General features: G+C 37.6%; 1 protein-coding gene across 1 annotated transcript in view; it reads right to left on the minus strand.

The window, feature by feature from the left end:
* The window catches only part of IL1RAPL1 (interleukin 1 receptor accessory protein like 1), a 684278-nt gene that overhangs the window by 35139 nt on the left and 631239 nt on the right, over nt 1-17900 (minus strand). The window contains exons 6-7 of the mRNA XM_068963257.1: nt 16302-16434; nt 14164-14309 (exon numbers count right to left, since the gene is read on the minus strand). Coding sequence (XP_068819358.1) covers nt 14164-14309; nt 16302-16434 — 279 coding nt within the window. The remainder of the gene's footprint in view (nt 1-14163; nt 14310-16301; nt 16435-17900) is intronic.

Below are 17900 nucleotides of genomic sequence, written 5' to 3' on the forward strand. Positions count from 1 at the left end.
TCAGCAGAGTATTCTTGGCTTTATTGATCCTTTTCCTCCTAAAGATGGTAACCTGTTCTTTGCCTCATCTATTGTGTCATTTGTTCTATGTCCTGAGAGCTTGACTTTTTGACCAGTGGGGTTATTCTCCCTGGTATGTACATTATAGACAGGGTATTTTTATACCTCCAGATGGCAATACCATAATCAATTTGTAAAAAAGCTCTATTTACTTAGTGTTACTTTAGTAAGCACTTATATAAATTATTTCTAAATATAATAGGAATTAAATGTTCCTCAAGTTCATGTGATCTAAGATTCATCTTTAGTCAATAAAAGCAAATTTAAAATTACTGGTTTAATTAAAACAGGTATATCTTTAGATTTGTCAGCATTCAGTGTAATACTTTTATTCTATCTAGGTTTACTAAAAGTCAAATAAGTTCATGCTATCTCTGTTATAAAATTTGTCAACAAGAAAAATAACTTAAAAGAGTGAATTGCTTTAATGTCTCATAAAACCTTCAGGGGTAATCTTAGTGTGATTATTAAAGACAAATGTATTAAAGAGATGCAAACGAGATAAACACTTTTAGGTAAACTTTCAAAAAATGATTGTTTTCTGATTGTTAAATAGTTTCCCAAATCGTTTTGGGAAATTAAATCCTTAGGGTTTTGCTATCTTAAATTAAATGAGGGAAATTCATTAAATATCTAGATCATTTCTGAATAAGATAAAATAATAAAATATTAATACATTGTTTCATCTACTTCTGACTTCCTAATACAGAGAGAATATGCAGAGTACATCATGAGAAACGCTGGACTGGAAGAAACACAAGCTGGAATCAAGATTGCCGGGAGGAATATCAATAACCTCAGATATGCAGATGACACCGCCTTTATGGCAGAAAGTGAAGAGGAGCTAAAAAGCCTCTTGATGAAAGTGAAAGAGGAGAGCGAAAAAGTTGGCTTAAAGCTCAACATTCAGAAAACAAAGATCATGGCATCTGGTCCCATCACTTCATGGGAAATAGATGGGGAAACAGTAGAAACAGTGTCAGACTTTATTTTGGGGGGCTCCAAAATCACTGCAGATGGTGACTGCAGCCATGAAATTAAGAGATGCTTACTCCTTGGAAGAAAAGTTATGACCAACCTAGATAGTATATTCAAAAGCAGAGATATTACTTTGCCGACTAAGGTCCGTCTAGTCAAGGCTATGGTTTTTCCAGTGGTCATGTATGGATGTGAGAGTTGGACTATGAAGAAGGCTAAGCACCAAAGAATTGATGCTTTTGAACTGTGGTGTTGGAGAAGACTCTTGAGGGTCCCTTGGACTGCAAGGAGATCCAACCAGTCCATTCTGAAGGAGAGCAGCCCTGGGATTTCTTTGGAAGGAATGATGCTAAAGCTGAAGCTCCAGTACTTTGGCCACCTCATGCGAAGAGTTGACTCATTGGAAAAGACTCTGATGCGGGAGAGATTGGGGGCAGGAGGAGAAGGGGACGACCCAGGATGAGATGGCTGGATGGCATCACAGACTCGATGGATGTGAGTCTGAGTGAACTCCGGGAGATGGTGATGGACGGGAGGCCTGGAGTGCTGTGATTCATGGGGTCGCAAAGAGTCGGACACGACTGAGCGAGTGAACTGAACTGAACTGAACTGAAAGATGAATTTCAGGTTTTTAGTCACCAGATCTCATTCCACACTGAAAGACTGCGCTACTTAAAAGGGCACATATGTCTAGAAATTATACTAGGTATTTATAAATTCTTTACACCACAAAATCCTAATGTAGTTCACAATTGTTTATTTCTTTATTTCCACTAGAAATTAAGGTTTCTAATTAATATATGGTTAATATGATTAAGAGTGCCAGAGATAATAAGGGAAATGATGTGTGCAAGGAAATGAAAATGTATTTTGGGGTAAGAAAAGGCATGAGGTATGGTGATGCATTTTTGTTGGAGAAATAAGAGCAATTTTTGTCCTACACTTGACTATTTCAAAACAGAAAGGAGATCAAGGGACAGACTAAACTGGACATAGAAATTTGTTGAAATTTTCTGAAGAAGGGATCTTGGGAAAAGAATTTTATGTGTGATCAACCTGGCTAAGATTGGAATAAAGTTAATTATGTGAATGAATTTCAGCATCAAAGGTACACTGCCTACCTATGTTGTTGTTTAGTTGCTAAGTCATGTCTGACTCTTTGCGACCCCATGGACTGCAGCACGCCAGTCTCCTCTGTCCTCCATTATCTCCCAGAGTTTGCTCAAATTCATGTCCATTGAGTCAGCGATGTTATCTAACCATCTCATGCTCTGCTGCCCCCTTCGCTTTTTTCTTTCAATAAGCAGTGGTAAACAAAGATTTTCTTTGTCATTAATGCCATCTGTCTGTAAAAATAAAAATGCAATCTTTTATCTTCATCAGATCTTTGACTATTTAGGAAAAAAACTGAGATTGTTCAATATTTACAAAGCTAACTATCTAACTTTCTGTATTTGCCTGTGAAGTCTTTGTCATTTTGATTAAATAGATAATTAACTATAGCGTCACAGTAACCTATGACTCTGTTTGAAAAAGTGTTTTAAAATTTTTTGAAATTTTTGACAAACTTCCCTCAAATCAAATTCAAATGAAATCTTATTGACCTGGAAATAATTTGGGGGCTTTCCAAACGCCCCTGGAATACAGCAAAATATTCACTTTCTCTCCTAATAAAAGACAGATATGAAAATAATTAGGCTTATTGAGTAGGCTAAATTTCATGGGAGGCATTGTCAAATAAGTGATGATAAATGTTCTTAGGTTATATTATATGGGGAAACGTCATTATAAGTGCTCTAGAAATTTATAAAATTTGTAAAATTCAGATATGTCCTTGTACAATGTTATTAGTCATAATTCTAGTTATTATTTTAAAATTTTATGTGTCACAGAAATAACCAAATTTCGTCTTCAATTGCATTCTAATGACTCAGATCTTTAACCATGCCATTTTAAGTCTTTTGTCATTTACAGGAAATTACAGTGTTACTCTGATGCTTTTGCAAAGAAAGCAAAACTTCAACGTCAACTGCAAGAAGATCCTGCAGTTCAGTTCAGGTGCTCAGTCGCGTCCGATTCTTTGCGACTCCACGGACTGCAGCATGACAGGCTTCCCTGTCTATTACTAACTCCCGGAGCTTGCTCAAACTGACGTCCATCAAGACCGTGATGCCATCAAACCATCTCATCCTCTGTCGTCCCTTTCTTCTCCTGCCTTCAATCTTTCCCAGCATCAGGGTCTTTTCCAAGGAGTCAGTTCTTTGCATCAAGTGGCCAAATATTGGAGATTCAGCTTCAGCATCAGTCCTTCCAATGAATATTCAGGGCTAATTTCCTTTTGGATGGACAGGTTGGATCTCCTTAAAGTCCAAGGGACTCTCAAGAGTCTTCTCCAGCACCACAGTTCAAAAGCATCAATTCTTCAGCACTCAGCTTCCTTTATAGTCCAACTCTCATATCCATATGTAACTACAAGAAAAACCATAGCTTTGACTAGGCAGACCTTTGGTGGCAAAGTAATGTCTCTGCTTTTCAATATGCTGTCTAGGTTGGTGATAGCTTTTCTTCCAAGGAGCAAGCGTCTTTTAATTTCATGGCTGCAGTCACCATCTGCAGTGATTTTGGAGCCCCCCAAAATAAAGTTTCTCACTGTTTCCACTGTTTCCCCAGCTATTTGCCATGAAGTAATGGGACCGGATTCCATGATCTTAGTTTTCCGAATGTTGAGTTTAAAGCCAACTTTTTCACTCTCCTCTTTCACTTTCATCAAGAAGCTCTTCAGTTCCTCTTTGCTTTCTGCCATAAGGGTGGTGTCATCTGCATATCTGAGGTTATTGATATTTCTCCCGGCAATCTTGATTCCAGCTTGTGCTTCATCTAGTCCAGCATTTTGCATGATGTACTCTGCATAGAAGTTAAATAAGCCGGGTGAAAATATACAGGCTTGATGTACTCCTTTTCCTATTTGGAACCGGTCTGTTGTTCCATGTCCAGTTCTAACTGTTGCTTCTTGACCTGCATACAGATTTTCTCAGGAGGCAGGTCAAGTGGTCTGGTATTCCCATCTTTTGAAGAATTTTTCCAGTTTTTTGTGATCCACACAGTCAAAGGCTTTGGCATAGTCCATACATCAGAAGTAGATGTTTTTCTGGAACTCTTGCATTTTTTATGATCCAATAAATGTTGGCAATTTGATCTCTGGCTCCTCTGCCTTTTCTAAATCCAGCTTGAACATCTGGAAGTTCATGGTTTACATACTGTTGAAGCCTGGCTTGGAGAATTTTGAGCATTACTTTGCTAGCGTGTGAGATGAGATTGCACTAGTATGTGCAATTGTGTGGTAGTTTGAGCATTCTTTGGCATTGCCTTTCTTGGGGATTGGAATGAAAACTGACCTTTTTCAGTCCTGTGGCCACTGCTGAGTTTTCCAGATTTGCTGGCATATTGAGTGCAGCACTTTCACAGCATCATCTTTCAGGATTTGAAATAGCTCAGCTGGAATTCCACCACCTCCACCAGCTTTGTTCGTAGTGGTGCTTCCTAAGGCCCACTTGACTTCGCATTCCAGGATGTCTGGCTCTAGGTGAGTGACCGCACCATTGTGGTTATCTGGGTCATGTAGATCTTTTTTGTATAGTTCTTCCGTGCATTCTTGCCACCTCTTCTTAATATCTTCTGTTTCTGTTAGGTCCATACCATTTCTGTCCTTTATTGTGCCCATCTTTGCATGAAATGTTCCCTTGGTATCTCTAAGTTTCTTGACGAGCTCTCTAGTCTTTCCCATTCTATTGTTTTCCTTGATCGCTAAAGAAGGTTTTCTTATCTCTCCTTGGTATTCTTTGGAATTCTGCATTCAAATGGGTACATCTTTCCTTTTCTCCTTTGCCTTTCGCTTCTCTTCTTTTCTCAGCTATTTGTAAGGCCTCCTTAGACAACCATTTTGCCTTTTTGCGCTTATTTTTCTTGGGGATGGCCTTGATCCCTGCTTCCCATACAATGTCACAAACCTCTGTCCATAGTTCATCAGGCACTCTATCAGATCTAATCCCTTGAATCTATTTGTCACTTACACTGTATAATAGTAAGGGATTATATTTAGGTCATACCTGAATGGTCTAGTGGTTTTCCCTACTTTCTTCAATTTAAGTCTGAATTTGGCAATAAGGAGTTCATGATCTGAACACAGTCAGCTCCCTGTCTTGTTTTTGCTGACTGTATAGAGCTTCTCCATCTTTGGCTGCAAAGAATATAATCAATCTGATTTTGTATTGAGCATCTGGTGATGTCAATATGCAGAGTCTTCTCTTGTGTTGTGGGAAGAGGGTGTTTATGACCAGTGCGTTCTCTTGGCAAAACTCTGTTAGCCTTTGCCCTGCTTCAATTTGTACCCCAAGGCCAAAGTTGCCTGTTTTTTCCAGGTATCTCTTGACTTCCTACTTGTGCATCCCAGTTCCCTATGATGAAAAGGACATCTTTTTTGGGTGTTAGTTCTAGAAGGTCTTGTAGGTCTTCATAGAACCATTCAACTTCAGCTTCTTCAGTATTACTGATTGGAGCATAGACTTGGATTACTGTGATATTGAATGGTTTGCTTTGGAAATGAACAGAGATCATTCTGTCATTTTTGAGATTGCACCGAAGAACTGCATTTTGGACTCTTTTGTTGACTATGGGGGCTACTTCATTTCTTCTAAGGGATTCTTGTCCATAGTAGTAGATATAACAGTTTTCTGAGTTAAATTCGCCCATTCCAGTCCATTTTACTTCACTGATTCCTAAAATGTCAGTGTTCACTCTTGCCATCTCCTGTTTGACCACTTCCAATTTACCTTGATTCATGAACCTAACATTCCAGCTTCCTAAGCAATATTGTTCTTTACAGCTTTGGGCTTTACTTATATCACCAGTCACATTAATGACTGGGCAATGATCCTTTCTAAGGATCTTCTTTAGCTCAATTGGTAAAGAAGCTCCTTAGGACTTTTTGACAAACATAGGTTTCTGATAATTTTCAGATGATACCATTGAACTGGGTAAGAAAAAATAGAACTCTAATGGAAAAACTAATGGCTTTACAAAACTGCTAACAGAAGACAAGATCAACAAAAATTAATCACATGGGACTGAACAAACTGATGAATATGATTATAATTTCATGACTCTTTTGTCTGAAATATTACTGCCTTTTTAATCTTTGTTTTCCAGATATAAGAAAACCTTTGATCTTACACCATGACTTACAGTAATTCAGTAAATTATATCATTATAAGCAGAACTGAAACATTAATATTTTTCTCCCTGCCTGATCCCTCCAGAATTCAGAAACTCATGGTGAATACTCTTATTTTCAGGGCATTATAGTTATATTTTGTTCTTGTTTAGTCGCTAAGTCATGTCTGTCTCTTTGCAATGCCATGTACTGTCCATAGGATTTTCCAGGCAGAATACTGGAGTGTGTTTTCATTCCCTTCTCCAGGGGATCTTCCCAACCCAGGGACTGAATCCAGGTCTCCTACATTGGCAGGCATATTCTTTACCACCCAAGAACCAGGGAAGCCCATTATAGTTATATTTATATAAGTTAAATAAGAATTTCTTCTCCTTAGAAGAAGATGCAACTGGAAACTTGTTATATTACCAAGGTTTTGACTGGAATGTCCTATTTCAGATAGACAAGTATAGACTCAGATATAGTCAGACAGCTTTAAGGAACTAAGGTTGACTTTGTGGAGCTGACAAAGCCCTTGGAAAAACAGCCTGGCACCTTGCTTACAGTGTTCCCATCAGCCTTACCCGGTGAGTAAAGAAGGTCATTTCCTGCAGGTGCAGAAACTTTAGGATATTTTGGGGACCTCAAAAAGAGAGCAATTCACCCAAAACTATAGGTATTACAGGCAAGCATGATGGCAAGTCTTTTGCTGGGCTTCCTCACCTCAAGAGACATTTAAAAGTTCAATCTGGAGATTCCTTACTGAAAGGTAACCATTCCATTCATCACATTTCTGTGAGGATGTACAAGTTAAAGATACAAGAGAGAAGTACAAGTTAAAAATCTTTATTCAGAATTTAATGTATGGTTAGGAAAACAAACAAAATAAAGACTTTCAATGACTATGAAGGTAAGTGAAGTGTTAGTTGCTTGGTCGTGTCCAACTCTTTGTGACCCCATGGACTGTAGCCTGCCAGGCTCTTCTGTCCATGGGAATTCTCCAGGCAAGAATACTGGAGTGGGTAGTCATTCCCTTCTCCTGGGAATCTTCCCAACCCAGGGATTGAACCTGGGTCTCCTGCATTGCAGGTATATTCTTTACCGTCTGAGTCACTAGGGAAGCCCTCCAATGACCACGTCCATATATAAATTAAATACTAAGAGCTTTGAACCACATGATTAATTCAACAGGAATAATAAAAATGGAAGGACTGGTTTTATCCAGGATCATTCCCTTTTTATTCATTACTTGAGAAATATGCTAATCATCAACTAAGAGTGGTCCTTTCTTTCCTAACAAAGATGCTGCTTAGATATTCCAATTCACATTTAGGAAAACTGAATAATCAAAATGACTGAAAGGCAAAACTATACTTTATAACAAATATCCATGCTGTAGCTGATAAGGAAAAACTGGGATCGACAGACCTTTGAAACGATATTTCATAGCTGAGGCAAAAATAACTTGGCGTTAACTTCACTTAAATCATACATTCTATATTTGAGGAAATAGCTCAGAAGTTTAGTTTTCACGCCTGTAATTTTGGTGGCTGTCAAATGACCTCGTTGGGATGTCCTATCAAGAAATTCAGCAGCACAAAAATCACTAATACTAGACAATTTGGACTCCTGGCATTCATAATAGGCTCTGATGTAGTTTTTGCTTGTTTCTTTGCTTTGGTGTTAGTTATCAAGAAGAAAAAAAAAGAACTGGGGTCAGCTTACATGTCTTATGTAATTGAGGAGGAAAGAAGCAAGAAAAATGTTACAGGATAGAATAAAACTTTGACTGCCAGATCTTATCCAAAGAGAGAATCTGTTAAACTTGATGGCTCTCATTTGGAGATGCTGCAGTGACATAACTAAAGGTCTTTAATGTTTTGGTATTGCATAAGCAAAGAAGAGGGATAACATACGACCTCTCAAAATATGTCTCTTTGCTATAAAGATAATTTAAGGCTGATCATTTTTAAGAAACAGCAGACACAGGAGAAGCTCTAAAACTCCAGTAGAAGTTACTCTTTGTAAGAGATCTTTACAGTTACAAAAGAAATCTTCCCTTGTAAGGGTGTTTCCTTTCCTGTACCAGGAAGAGGATGATTTTGAATCTCCAGAAACTCATCAATGGAGAAGGCAGAGGCTTAAATCTGCATAACAACCATGCCCATCATTACTGTGCTGTTTTTGGTCACATAACTGGCCTCCCATGCTCCCCAACTCTTCTTTTGTCTTTCCTGGAGATGGTATTGAAGGTGCTGGCTTGGGACATTTCAGGGGGTTACTCAGTTTTCCTGGCTATTCCACATGTATTTAGGAGGAAGATATGTTAGTAAATTTATGTTTGCTTTTCTCCCATTAATCTATCTTATATAGCCAAGAACCTAGAAGGGTAGAGGGAAAATTATTTTTCCTTCCCAACAGCAACAACTCAAAAAAATGACTCTTCTGTGTATGCCTAGCGAAGGACTGGGAAGCCTGATGTGCTGCAGTTCATGGGGTCACAAAGAATTAGATACGAATTAGTTACTGAAAAACAACTCAGTTTTTAATGGTCTTTTTAGGAAGATGCAGCCATATAGAGAAGCAGGAGGTTTTGATGTCTGGGCAAAGTTTGGCTTTTCTATATTTTGAAATCAGTGGTCAAAGATGTTAAAAGATGAGCCCCCAAAGAGCTTGACACAGTTCTATTGTCTCCCTGTATCTTGCAGCAAATAAATGCACGAGGTAAATACTAATAAGGATGGTGGCACATATTACAAAAGTGATCCATTATAAGAAGGGATAAGGAGTCCACTGGGTCTAAATTCATCTGGCTTTAAAACAATGCATCCTAAATGATGTGCATGTTAATTACGTTACTGAATATATTCCAAGGACTAGGGAGTTAGAGAGTAAGTCTAATTCCCATGGATTTCACTCTTTGTGGGGCTTCCCTGGTAGCTGAGATGGTAAAGAATCTGTCTACAATGCAGGAGACCTGGGTTCGATCCTTGAGTCAGGAAGATCCCTTGGAGAAGGGAATGGCTACCCACTCCAATATTCCTATCTGGAGAATTCCATTGACAGAGGAGCCTGGTGGTATAGTCCATGGGGTTGCAAAGAGTTGGCCACGACTGACTGAGGGACTAACATACACATACCTTCTAATAACAAGTATTTCCTGTAGTAAGGAGCTGAAATTTGAGCTTCCCAGGTGGCTCAGTGGTAAAGATTCTGCCTGCCAGTGCAGAAAATGTGGGTTTGATCCCTGAGTCAGGAAGATCCCCTGGAGGAGGAAACAGCAACCCACTCTAGTATTCTTGCCTGGGAAATCCCATGGACAGAGGAGCCTGGCGGTACAGTCCATGGGGTCACAAAGAGTGGGACAGGATTGAAGTGATTTAACACACACTCTTGGGAGGGAGGGAGAGAGGGAAAGGGAGGGAGACTTCGCATCCAAGAGTTAAAATGGGTTTGAGGAGGAATAGAGGAAAACTAGATGTTTATCATTATTAACCAGTGCTAGCCTCTGAGACAGATACTTTGCCAGTTTCCAAACTACTTCATGATGCAATGAATTGCCATATTATTGTAATCAAGACATCTAAACAATTCACAACAGGACTGTTAAGGAACATTCCCTTTATGTGACAGTTTCAAAGCCAAACATCCCCTAGAAGCACAATTCTACATTAGAAATGCTTACTATCAATGTAGTTTAAAAAGCAGATGATGGCATTTCAAAGTATATTGATTCTGATTTCCTGATCATTTAATTTTATGAGTGCCAGGCACATAGTAGGTTCTTAATAATTGCCATTAAATGCATGAATAAATTAATGAAGATCTCCCATAGGACAGCACATTCAAACTAAAGTAAATCTATTTTAAGGAAAAATATAGAATCAACAGAGCAAAATTTCTAGTGCTAAAGCTGACCATTTTAATGAAAGATAAATTAGATGTGAGGGAATTTTTAATGAGACATGTTATTGCTGCATCCTAAATTATCCAGATTATCACATAGTTGGAGTAGAAAAATCATGTAATAGCTGCTAACATGGTGATAAATATGTCAGACACTGTAATACATATTGATACATACTAAGTTTATTCCTCATAGCTGTTCTATATGGAAAGTACTATCATTATTCCCCATTTTATACAAGAGAAATTTGAGGCTCACAGAGAGTATGGGGATTGTCCACGATAGCACAGCTAGTATGCAGAGAGTGGGTTTTGCACAGACAACCTTACTCCAGAGTCCACACCCTTAAATATTAAACTGCTTTGCTCCAGAGAGTAAACACGTCCACACTGTGAAGTCATCCAGAATTAGAGTGTGGACAAGGAACTCAGAGAATGAAAAAGAAACTTAGGATGGCCTGGTGCGTGCAAGACTGGCTAGGCCAAAGTCAGAGCACAGTGATGCTGGCTATCTGCCTGGAGAATTGCTTGTGTTAGAGACATGGAAAACATACAAATGATGGGCAAATAAAAGATTGGGGTTTTGGAGGGAAGCTGAAAGTCAGTGTTGGATGCATGGTCAAATTGGGGAGCAGTGATTAGGAACTTATGCAAAGGCATCTGGGTAAAAGGTTCAGAGACTTACACAGGGAATTCAGTTCAACAGGCAACGGTGGAGACGAGAGATAACACAGTAGGAAATGTATCTACTCTTTGCTTTGGTTCTTTTTGGGACAAGGATCTAACACTCAAGCTTCTCAGGCCAGGAACTAGAGTGAGGAAAAGGGCGCAAGGCAGTCATATACTAATGTGGCCCATTGGCCATTGTTTTATTCTATGACCTAGTTCTCTGTAGAGCATGTGACATGACCCTAACTGTCCCAGTACCTTCCCTGGCTGTAGGAATCAACAACCCTGAATATTCTCAACCAAAGTCAAATTTCCTGGTAAATTTTCAACCAGTTTTTGTGGAAATTAGATTTTTTTAAAGAAAAGGCTGAAAAAAAAAAAAAAAAAAAAAAGAAAAGGCTGGCCCAGAATCTAGCCTAGCTCAATCCTAGCTGTACTATTTATTGTAGTATTGTCTTGGCTTCAAGGACAACTCAGCTGATACAGGTGGTGATATCTCAAAGAATCCACAACACCCATTGGAGGGTTCTGACATCATTTTTATTTTGTTAACAATACTGAACTAAAGGTAACAGTGGAGGGGGAAAAAAAAAAAAAAAAAACTTAAGTTATTTTGGCAAAGGTACGTCCTGGCAAGTTTGCTTGTCAGAAGAATGGATAATTACTGACTTATGAGATCTGTATTCATCAAATGCTTTAACATGTCTCTCTATGCAAGTTTTAAGAAGAAAGACTTTGAAGGCCTGTAAGATAGTTACGGGATTTATAAGTCAACAGCAGAAGAATATGATTCACAGTAACAGCTTCCAGCTCTTCTCTGAGCTTTAGGCTTCTGAGCAATACAGTCCGTCATCTTGGTCATTACACCATTGCTAGGATGACAGCAATTTGACTCTCGCAGGGACCCTGTGATCAAAACGATCAGCTCCCATGTGCTGTGCCTTCCTTGAGCTTCTGAACCTTTCGGGGCTGGGGAACTTGTAGTTATGGCATCTGTTAACCAGAGTCCGTTGTTTTTTCCCACAGATGGTTGGGATAGATCATTCCACATGCTGATAAGCCTCTCCAGGGCAGGAGATGCCTGACTACCATTGTGAATTGATGACTCATTTGCTGCAGCTCCCTTAAAAGGAAGGTGAACACTAACTTTAAGAGGGGCTTTTGGAGTACATGACCTTGAAGGACACTTTCTGGCTTTAGCTTTTATTTTACTGAAGATAAAATGATGGTGGCATAAATACATATTTGAGAAACACTGTGGAAGATGTAAGTATTGAAGAGTGCTCTAACACTGCCCACCACTTTCTTCTTCATGTTTAGGAAATCAGGCAGTATTGGAAAAGTTTTTTCAAACGATTTCCTTGATTCCTCAGTCATTTATGTTTGTAGTACTGGAAGCTTTCTTAGCTATGGTCAACTTAACCTTAGGCCACACATGCTAAAAATAGCCTGGTGGTGTTTCACCCTTTCTGACCCTTGTGTGCCTGTCTGCTAGATAAGAGCTTTAATAGTTGTATCCTCCTTGGAAATGATCCAGCTTCCTTCCTTCTTCCTATGATCTCTACTTAACTGTCACTCCTACTTTATCCTAAAAAGAAATAAATGTCATTAAAGCCAACAGATTTTTAGATGAGCCCTCTATCTTTTCTCTATTACCTTCCTTCTTGAAGAATAATTCAGACTCTGTAACTAGACTCTTCAGTTCAAAAGAGTGATCAGAATGGTGAAAGTATTTTATCCACATAAAAGAAGAATGAATAAAAGGAACTAAAGAAGCTGAATCTATGGAAGTGAAGGACCAGAAGGATTATGGGGACTGCCATCAAACTTTTGAAGGGCTATTTTGGGGAAGAGAGATTAAAAACGGGGTCATGGGGTAGATAGACAGTGAAATAATAATGTTTTCTAATTGTTACATTTTCCCAAAGATAGAACTGGCTTCCTGGAGGAGGAACGTGATCCAGTATAAGCTGACAGATCACTAGGGCAGATATTGTGGAATAGTTCAATTATACAACATCTAGGCTACTTCCAACCCTGGGAATATTTCTGTCCTTTTATATGTGTAATATTTCTACTCTAAGTCCCTCCATTGACTGACAAACAATCAGACTGCTTACTAGCTGCTGCTTATCTTTTCCCTCCATTAACATCTCCCCAAAAGTAAACTATTTGAGTATTATAGTCACCTTGACAACAGAGGTGTCTATTTTAATAGCTTTCAGTAACATTATTCAAAGGGAATCTATTGTCCAATAAAGTCTTTGGCATTCTCTTTCTTTTCCAACCTCAAAGAGTTTAAGATGAAACATGTGCTTTGAAATTAAAATCACTGTAAATTTGCTGAGTAAGAGAATGTTTTCACTTAGCATAATGTAGAAAAAAATTTTTTTTCTCTTGTAACGTACATGAAAAAATTTCACCAACAAAAAGGCATGGCTCAAATTTTACAATTGTCTATAATTTCAAACAATTCAATATATATTTATATATAAATTTTAACCCTGTGTGTAAGGTATTGGGGCTGCTGTGGAATCAGATTTATTGTAGCCGATGTTATACTCAACCAAAACATACCTTACTTAAATTGCTAATGATGAAAAATAATTGAAAAATAATTCACTAGTGAATTATTATTAATCATGGGAGGATATTACACATGTAAAAGTTATCTAAGGCAGAAAAAATTAAAAATGAAGTAAAATGGGGAATCCACTGGATGTAATTTGTACACTCAAGGAACAACCTTTCAATCAAGAGCATAATCTTTGACTTAAAATTCGCTTGGTTATTTTTAATTGGTTTGCTTACTTCTAATATTATTAATAGCATGTAACTAAACACTTCCTGTGCATAGGCTCTGTGCCAAGCTCTTCACACTTAGTGTTTTCTTTCATCCGTAAAATCCACTAAGAGTTGATATCATTATTTTTCCCATTCCATATTATCAGGGAACTGAAGCTTAAGGAAGTTAGATATCATTCCCAAGATTATATAGCTGGTATTAAAACAGAGGAAGGGGGACTTCCCTGGTGATCCAGTGGTTAAGACTCCCCACTTTGACTGTAGGGGCACAGGTTTGATCCCTGGTTGGGGAACTAAGATCCTGCATACCTAATGGCACAGCTTGAGGGAGGGGAAGAAAAAGGAATCTGAATATCTAAATTTGACTCCAGTGTCTGACCTAGTCACCCATCCACTGTGCTATCTGCATTGATGGCCTTACTGCTAATGTAATTGTTTCATTTGGGATAAATTTACATTAAAAAATTTTTTACCTTCCAATTATTTCACTTTCATTAAAGGTTGTCAACTACTCAAACTTAGAAGGTTACACTCACCCCGTTTGTGAAGGAGAACACTGGCATGACGACGTCCATTTCCATTTTCAACATAACAGGAGTAATTTCCCAAGTCACCTTCTTCTACAGAGTCCACAATTAATGAGATGGAAACTTCCTGTTCCCCAAGATGCTCCTTGAGGATTCTAAAATATAAAGCAAAATGAAACAAACAAACAAAAAAACCCACACAAACATACACACACATGAAAGAAAAAAATTTAGATGAATCTGATATGAAAAAACCTACAGCATCTGTCTTCAAATTTGGTCATGGATTGATGCTATCTTAATTAAATTATATCATGCCCTTTTCTTCTTCACTTCTAATAAGGAAGCTTGTCTTTGTAGATGCTAATGAAGTTGCAGTTAATTATCTCTCTTAGCAGGACAATCACACTGTCATAATAAAGAGGTGAGAGAGACCTTGAAGAAAAGTTTACAAATTGCTTTCCCTTTAAGAAGAAATATGATGTAAGGGTGGGATAAGAAATTCTAATGTCTTAGGCTGGAGGACTAATTATCTATCAGGTTAATTTTAAAGAAAGGAAGGATAGAAAATTTCTGAGCTATTTTGACATTACAGGTGAAACCTCTAGCCTGGCATTTTTTTAAAAGGTACAAATCAATTCCTATTTTTAAAGAAATATGAAATTACAAAACCATAGACTAAATGTTCTGATGAAGCATTTAATTCTGACATTTAAAATTCATGGTAGATGCTCACTAACCTCACTGTCAAGGATTTTAACAATCTTTTTAGAACAAATGGAAAACTTCAAAGTAGGGCTCCCTTGCCATGCTCACCAAGTTTCCACCTTTACTCTCCCACTCCTTTGGTAACTCATGCTTGCACAATACTTCCTCATGAAGAATTAAAGGAAAAAATACCTTTCTAGAACATTCCCTGAGCACCCACAAAAGTAGAGAGGGGTAAAGTTAGGAGGTTTATTGTCCTATAACCTTAGCATTTCAGAGTGTATGAGTATAAGATAATAGTGAAGTTTTAAACATGAAAAATGGCAGAGGAACATTTTAGTATGTATTGAAGAATTGCTCATCTGGGCATTTCAGAACCTGACTGCAATGTTATATTCCTGGGTATTTGTTGCCAGGAAGAAAATTCCAGTAGAAATAACCCTCTGTGACGGTTTTATAGGTTTTTATTTTCTATTGAAAACCTTTTTCTCTTATACCTTTCCTCACGTTTTAAAAGTCTTCACATTTAAGAAGAAGAATTTGGTTAAAATTCTCAAATATATCCAAAAGAGGTGATCTTTAGATTGGAGAATGTTTACAAATGATCTGCATTTTGATTCACTTATAATTTATTAATTAATATATTTGCTTATTTACATTATGAATAAAAATGAGTACCTGTATATAAGTGTACTTTTAGTCATAACTGAATACCTCAATATTTAAAAGTAAGCAAACAAATATGTTAATTATTTTTTAAAAAAGAAGAGGCATAAGCATTATGCCCTCAAAATAAGTATATTTTTATGATTATTTGCTATTATTCCACTATATTAATATTTAGACCTTAAAGTTAGCCTAAAAAAGGTAATAAAAGCATGTTTTGTATTACCATTCCTATCAAGTGTTTTATAGTCTACACGATGCCTCAAATATGTAGCAATATATAAAAGGAAGTGACAGAGACGATGTTTGAATCCTAAAACACATGATGTTGAATCCTAAAAACCTGTTAACACTGGGTTGGCCAAAAAGTTCCTTTGTGTTTTTCCAGAAAATGGTATAGAAAAACCCAAACAAACTTTTTGGCCACCCAATATTTCCTCTCAACAATTAAAACAAAAGAGTTCTTATCAACTACAGGTACAATACCACATTTTCCATATTTGATGCTATTTTGGTAATCTCACATTCAGTTTTTTCCTTAGTGGAAAATTCCTTTTTATTTCTCTTAAATTCTTTGCAAATGGCACTCAGGTTTCACAATTTCATAGTCACTCCCTCAAGGATATTTTTCCTCCTTGCCATTAAATGTTGTAACATTTTTAGTATGATAGTAAAACACCCCCAACCCCCTTCTTTTTTAGCTCACTTTCTATTCACTAACACAGCAAATGTGAATCCTGACTGAACAAGTTAAAAGAGACAAAGTACCTTACCTAATGTCACTTTCCCAAACTCGATTTTCATCCAGATCTTCAATAAACTTCTCTCCTTTCATCCAGTAAATTAAAGGACTGACATCTCCGCTGTACCCAAAGAAAGCTCTGCAGGTGAGATTAGCTGAATCACCTGTGGAGAGAAGTGATAGAAACGTGTTGTAAAACTGTTGATACACTCTTATTTTAGGCAAACTGGCACGTAAAACTTTAGTCACTTCATTGATTTAATGAAACATCTCTCTAAAGCAATATTTTTCACATATTTTCCATCTGTCAAATTAACAGAATGTGTACTTTTGGCAGCTTGCTTAATGGAATGTGAATTACTTATCAGATTATGAAGAACACTGGCCAGTTATTCTACAGAACTTTACTTTCATTTAAGTTTGCCTGATGTTTCCATATGAATAGATCGAGGTTATGAATTATTGGGAAGGGTACTTCAGAGGTGATGTGCACTTCTCAAAGCACATGCTCAGTTGCTTCAGTCATGTCCGACTCTTTGCCACCCTACTGACTGTAGCCCACCAGGCTCCTCTGTCCTTAGTATTCTCCAGGCAAGAATACTGGAGTGGGTTGCCATGCCCTTCTCCAGGGGATCTTCCCGACCCAGGGATCAAACCTGGGTCTGCATTGGCAGGTAGGTTTTTTACTACTGCGATATTAGACAAGTACATAATGTTGATAATATGAGATCTTATAAAGCAGTTAGAACATGTTTCTCAGTCCTGAATGTGGGAAAGAGAAAGAGAACCAAATGTTTTGATGTGAAAGAAATGGAACTGCAAAATACAGGATTCCTTACAAATGTTACTAAAATATTTGTACTATATGAAGAATAGTATTTTAATTAAGGAAACCAGCACACATTCAGGTAAAAAAACACATTATTAAAATACAAATGGACAACACCTGAGAATAAATATTTGGGCTGTTTATAAAACATAAAATCAATAATACTACTGTGGAGATGAGTTTCTTCCAGTGTACTACTCAAGAGAGGCCACTGTAATGATGAATACAGACTGATTACTTAATAAGGTAAGTGGAAGTCCCTGACTGAAAAGTGGGAGCGAATTTAATGCCAACAGAAACTGAGGCATATTTCTGGACAAGTAACGTGATTTTGCAAACACCTGATTTCCTCAAGCCTCAGGCAGCATTAGAGAACTGAAATATTCCAGTGCTATTATAGTTTTAAGATCTTGCTGCCTCCAAGTAGAGCTCGAAAATGTGGGATGGCAAAGAGACCTATAGGGACCTACTCTAGAATGGACTGGAGCAGGGGAACGCTTAAGGATACCTTAAGGAAGGCAAGTTTATTCATTTCATAAATTCCTGAGAATATTCTTTGAGAGGACTTTGACAAATCTGTGACTTTAAGGTGAAGAGAAGGAGGTTCCTAAAGGCTAAGAGCTAAGCTATGAGTTAATAGTGAACATTGCCTGAAACTGGGCTTATCAGTGATTCTACCATATAAACCTAGAGAAAAGCATAATTCACTTAGAGATGCACTCTTTGTAAGTCCTGGTATGGGTCAACCTGTATGTAAACTTTATTCTCTAAGTTCTACAAGAAAATTTTTATTGAATAAAA

The sequence above is a fragment of the Capricornis sumatraensis genome, chromosome X (assembly GCF_032405125.1).
Source record: "Capricornis sumatraensis isolate serow.1 chromosome X, serow.2, whole genome shotgun sequence".
Lineage (NCBI taxonomy): Eukaryota > Metazoa > Chordata > Mammalia > Artiodactyla > Bovidae > Capricornis > Capricornis sumatraensis.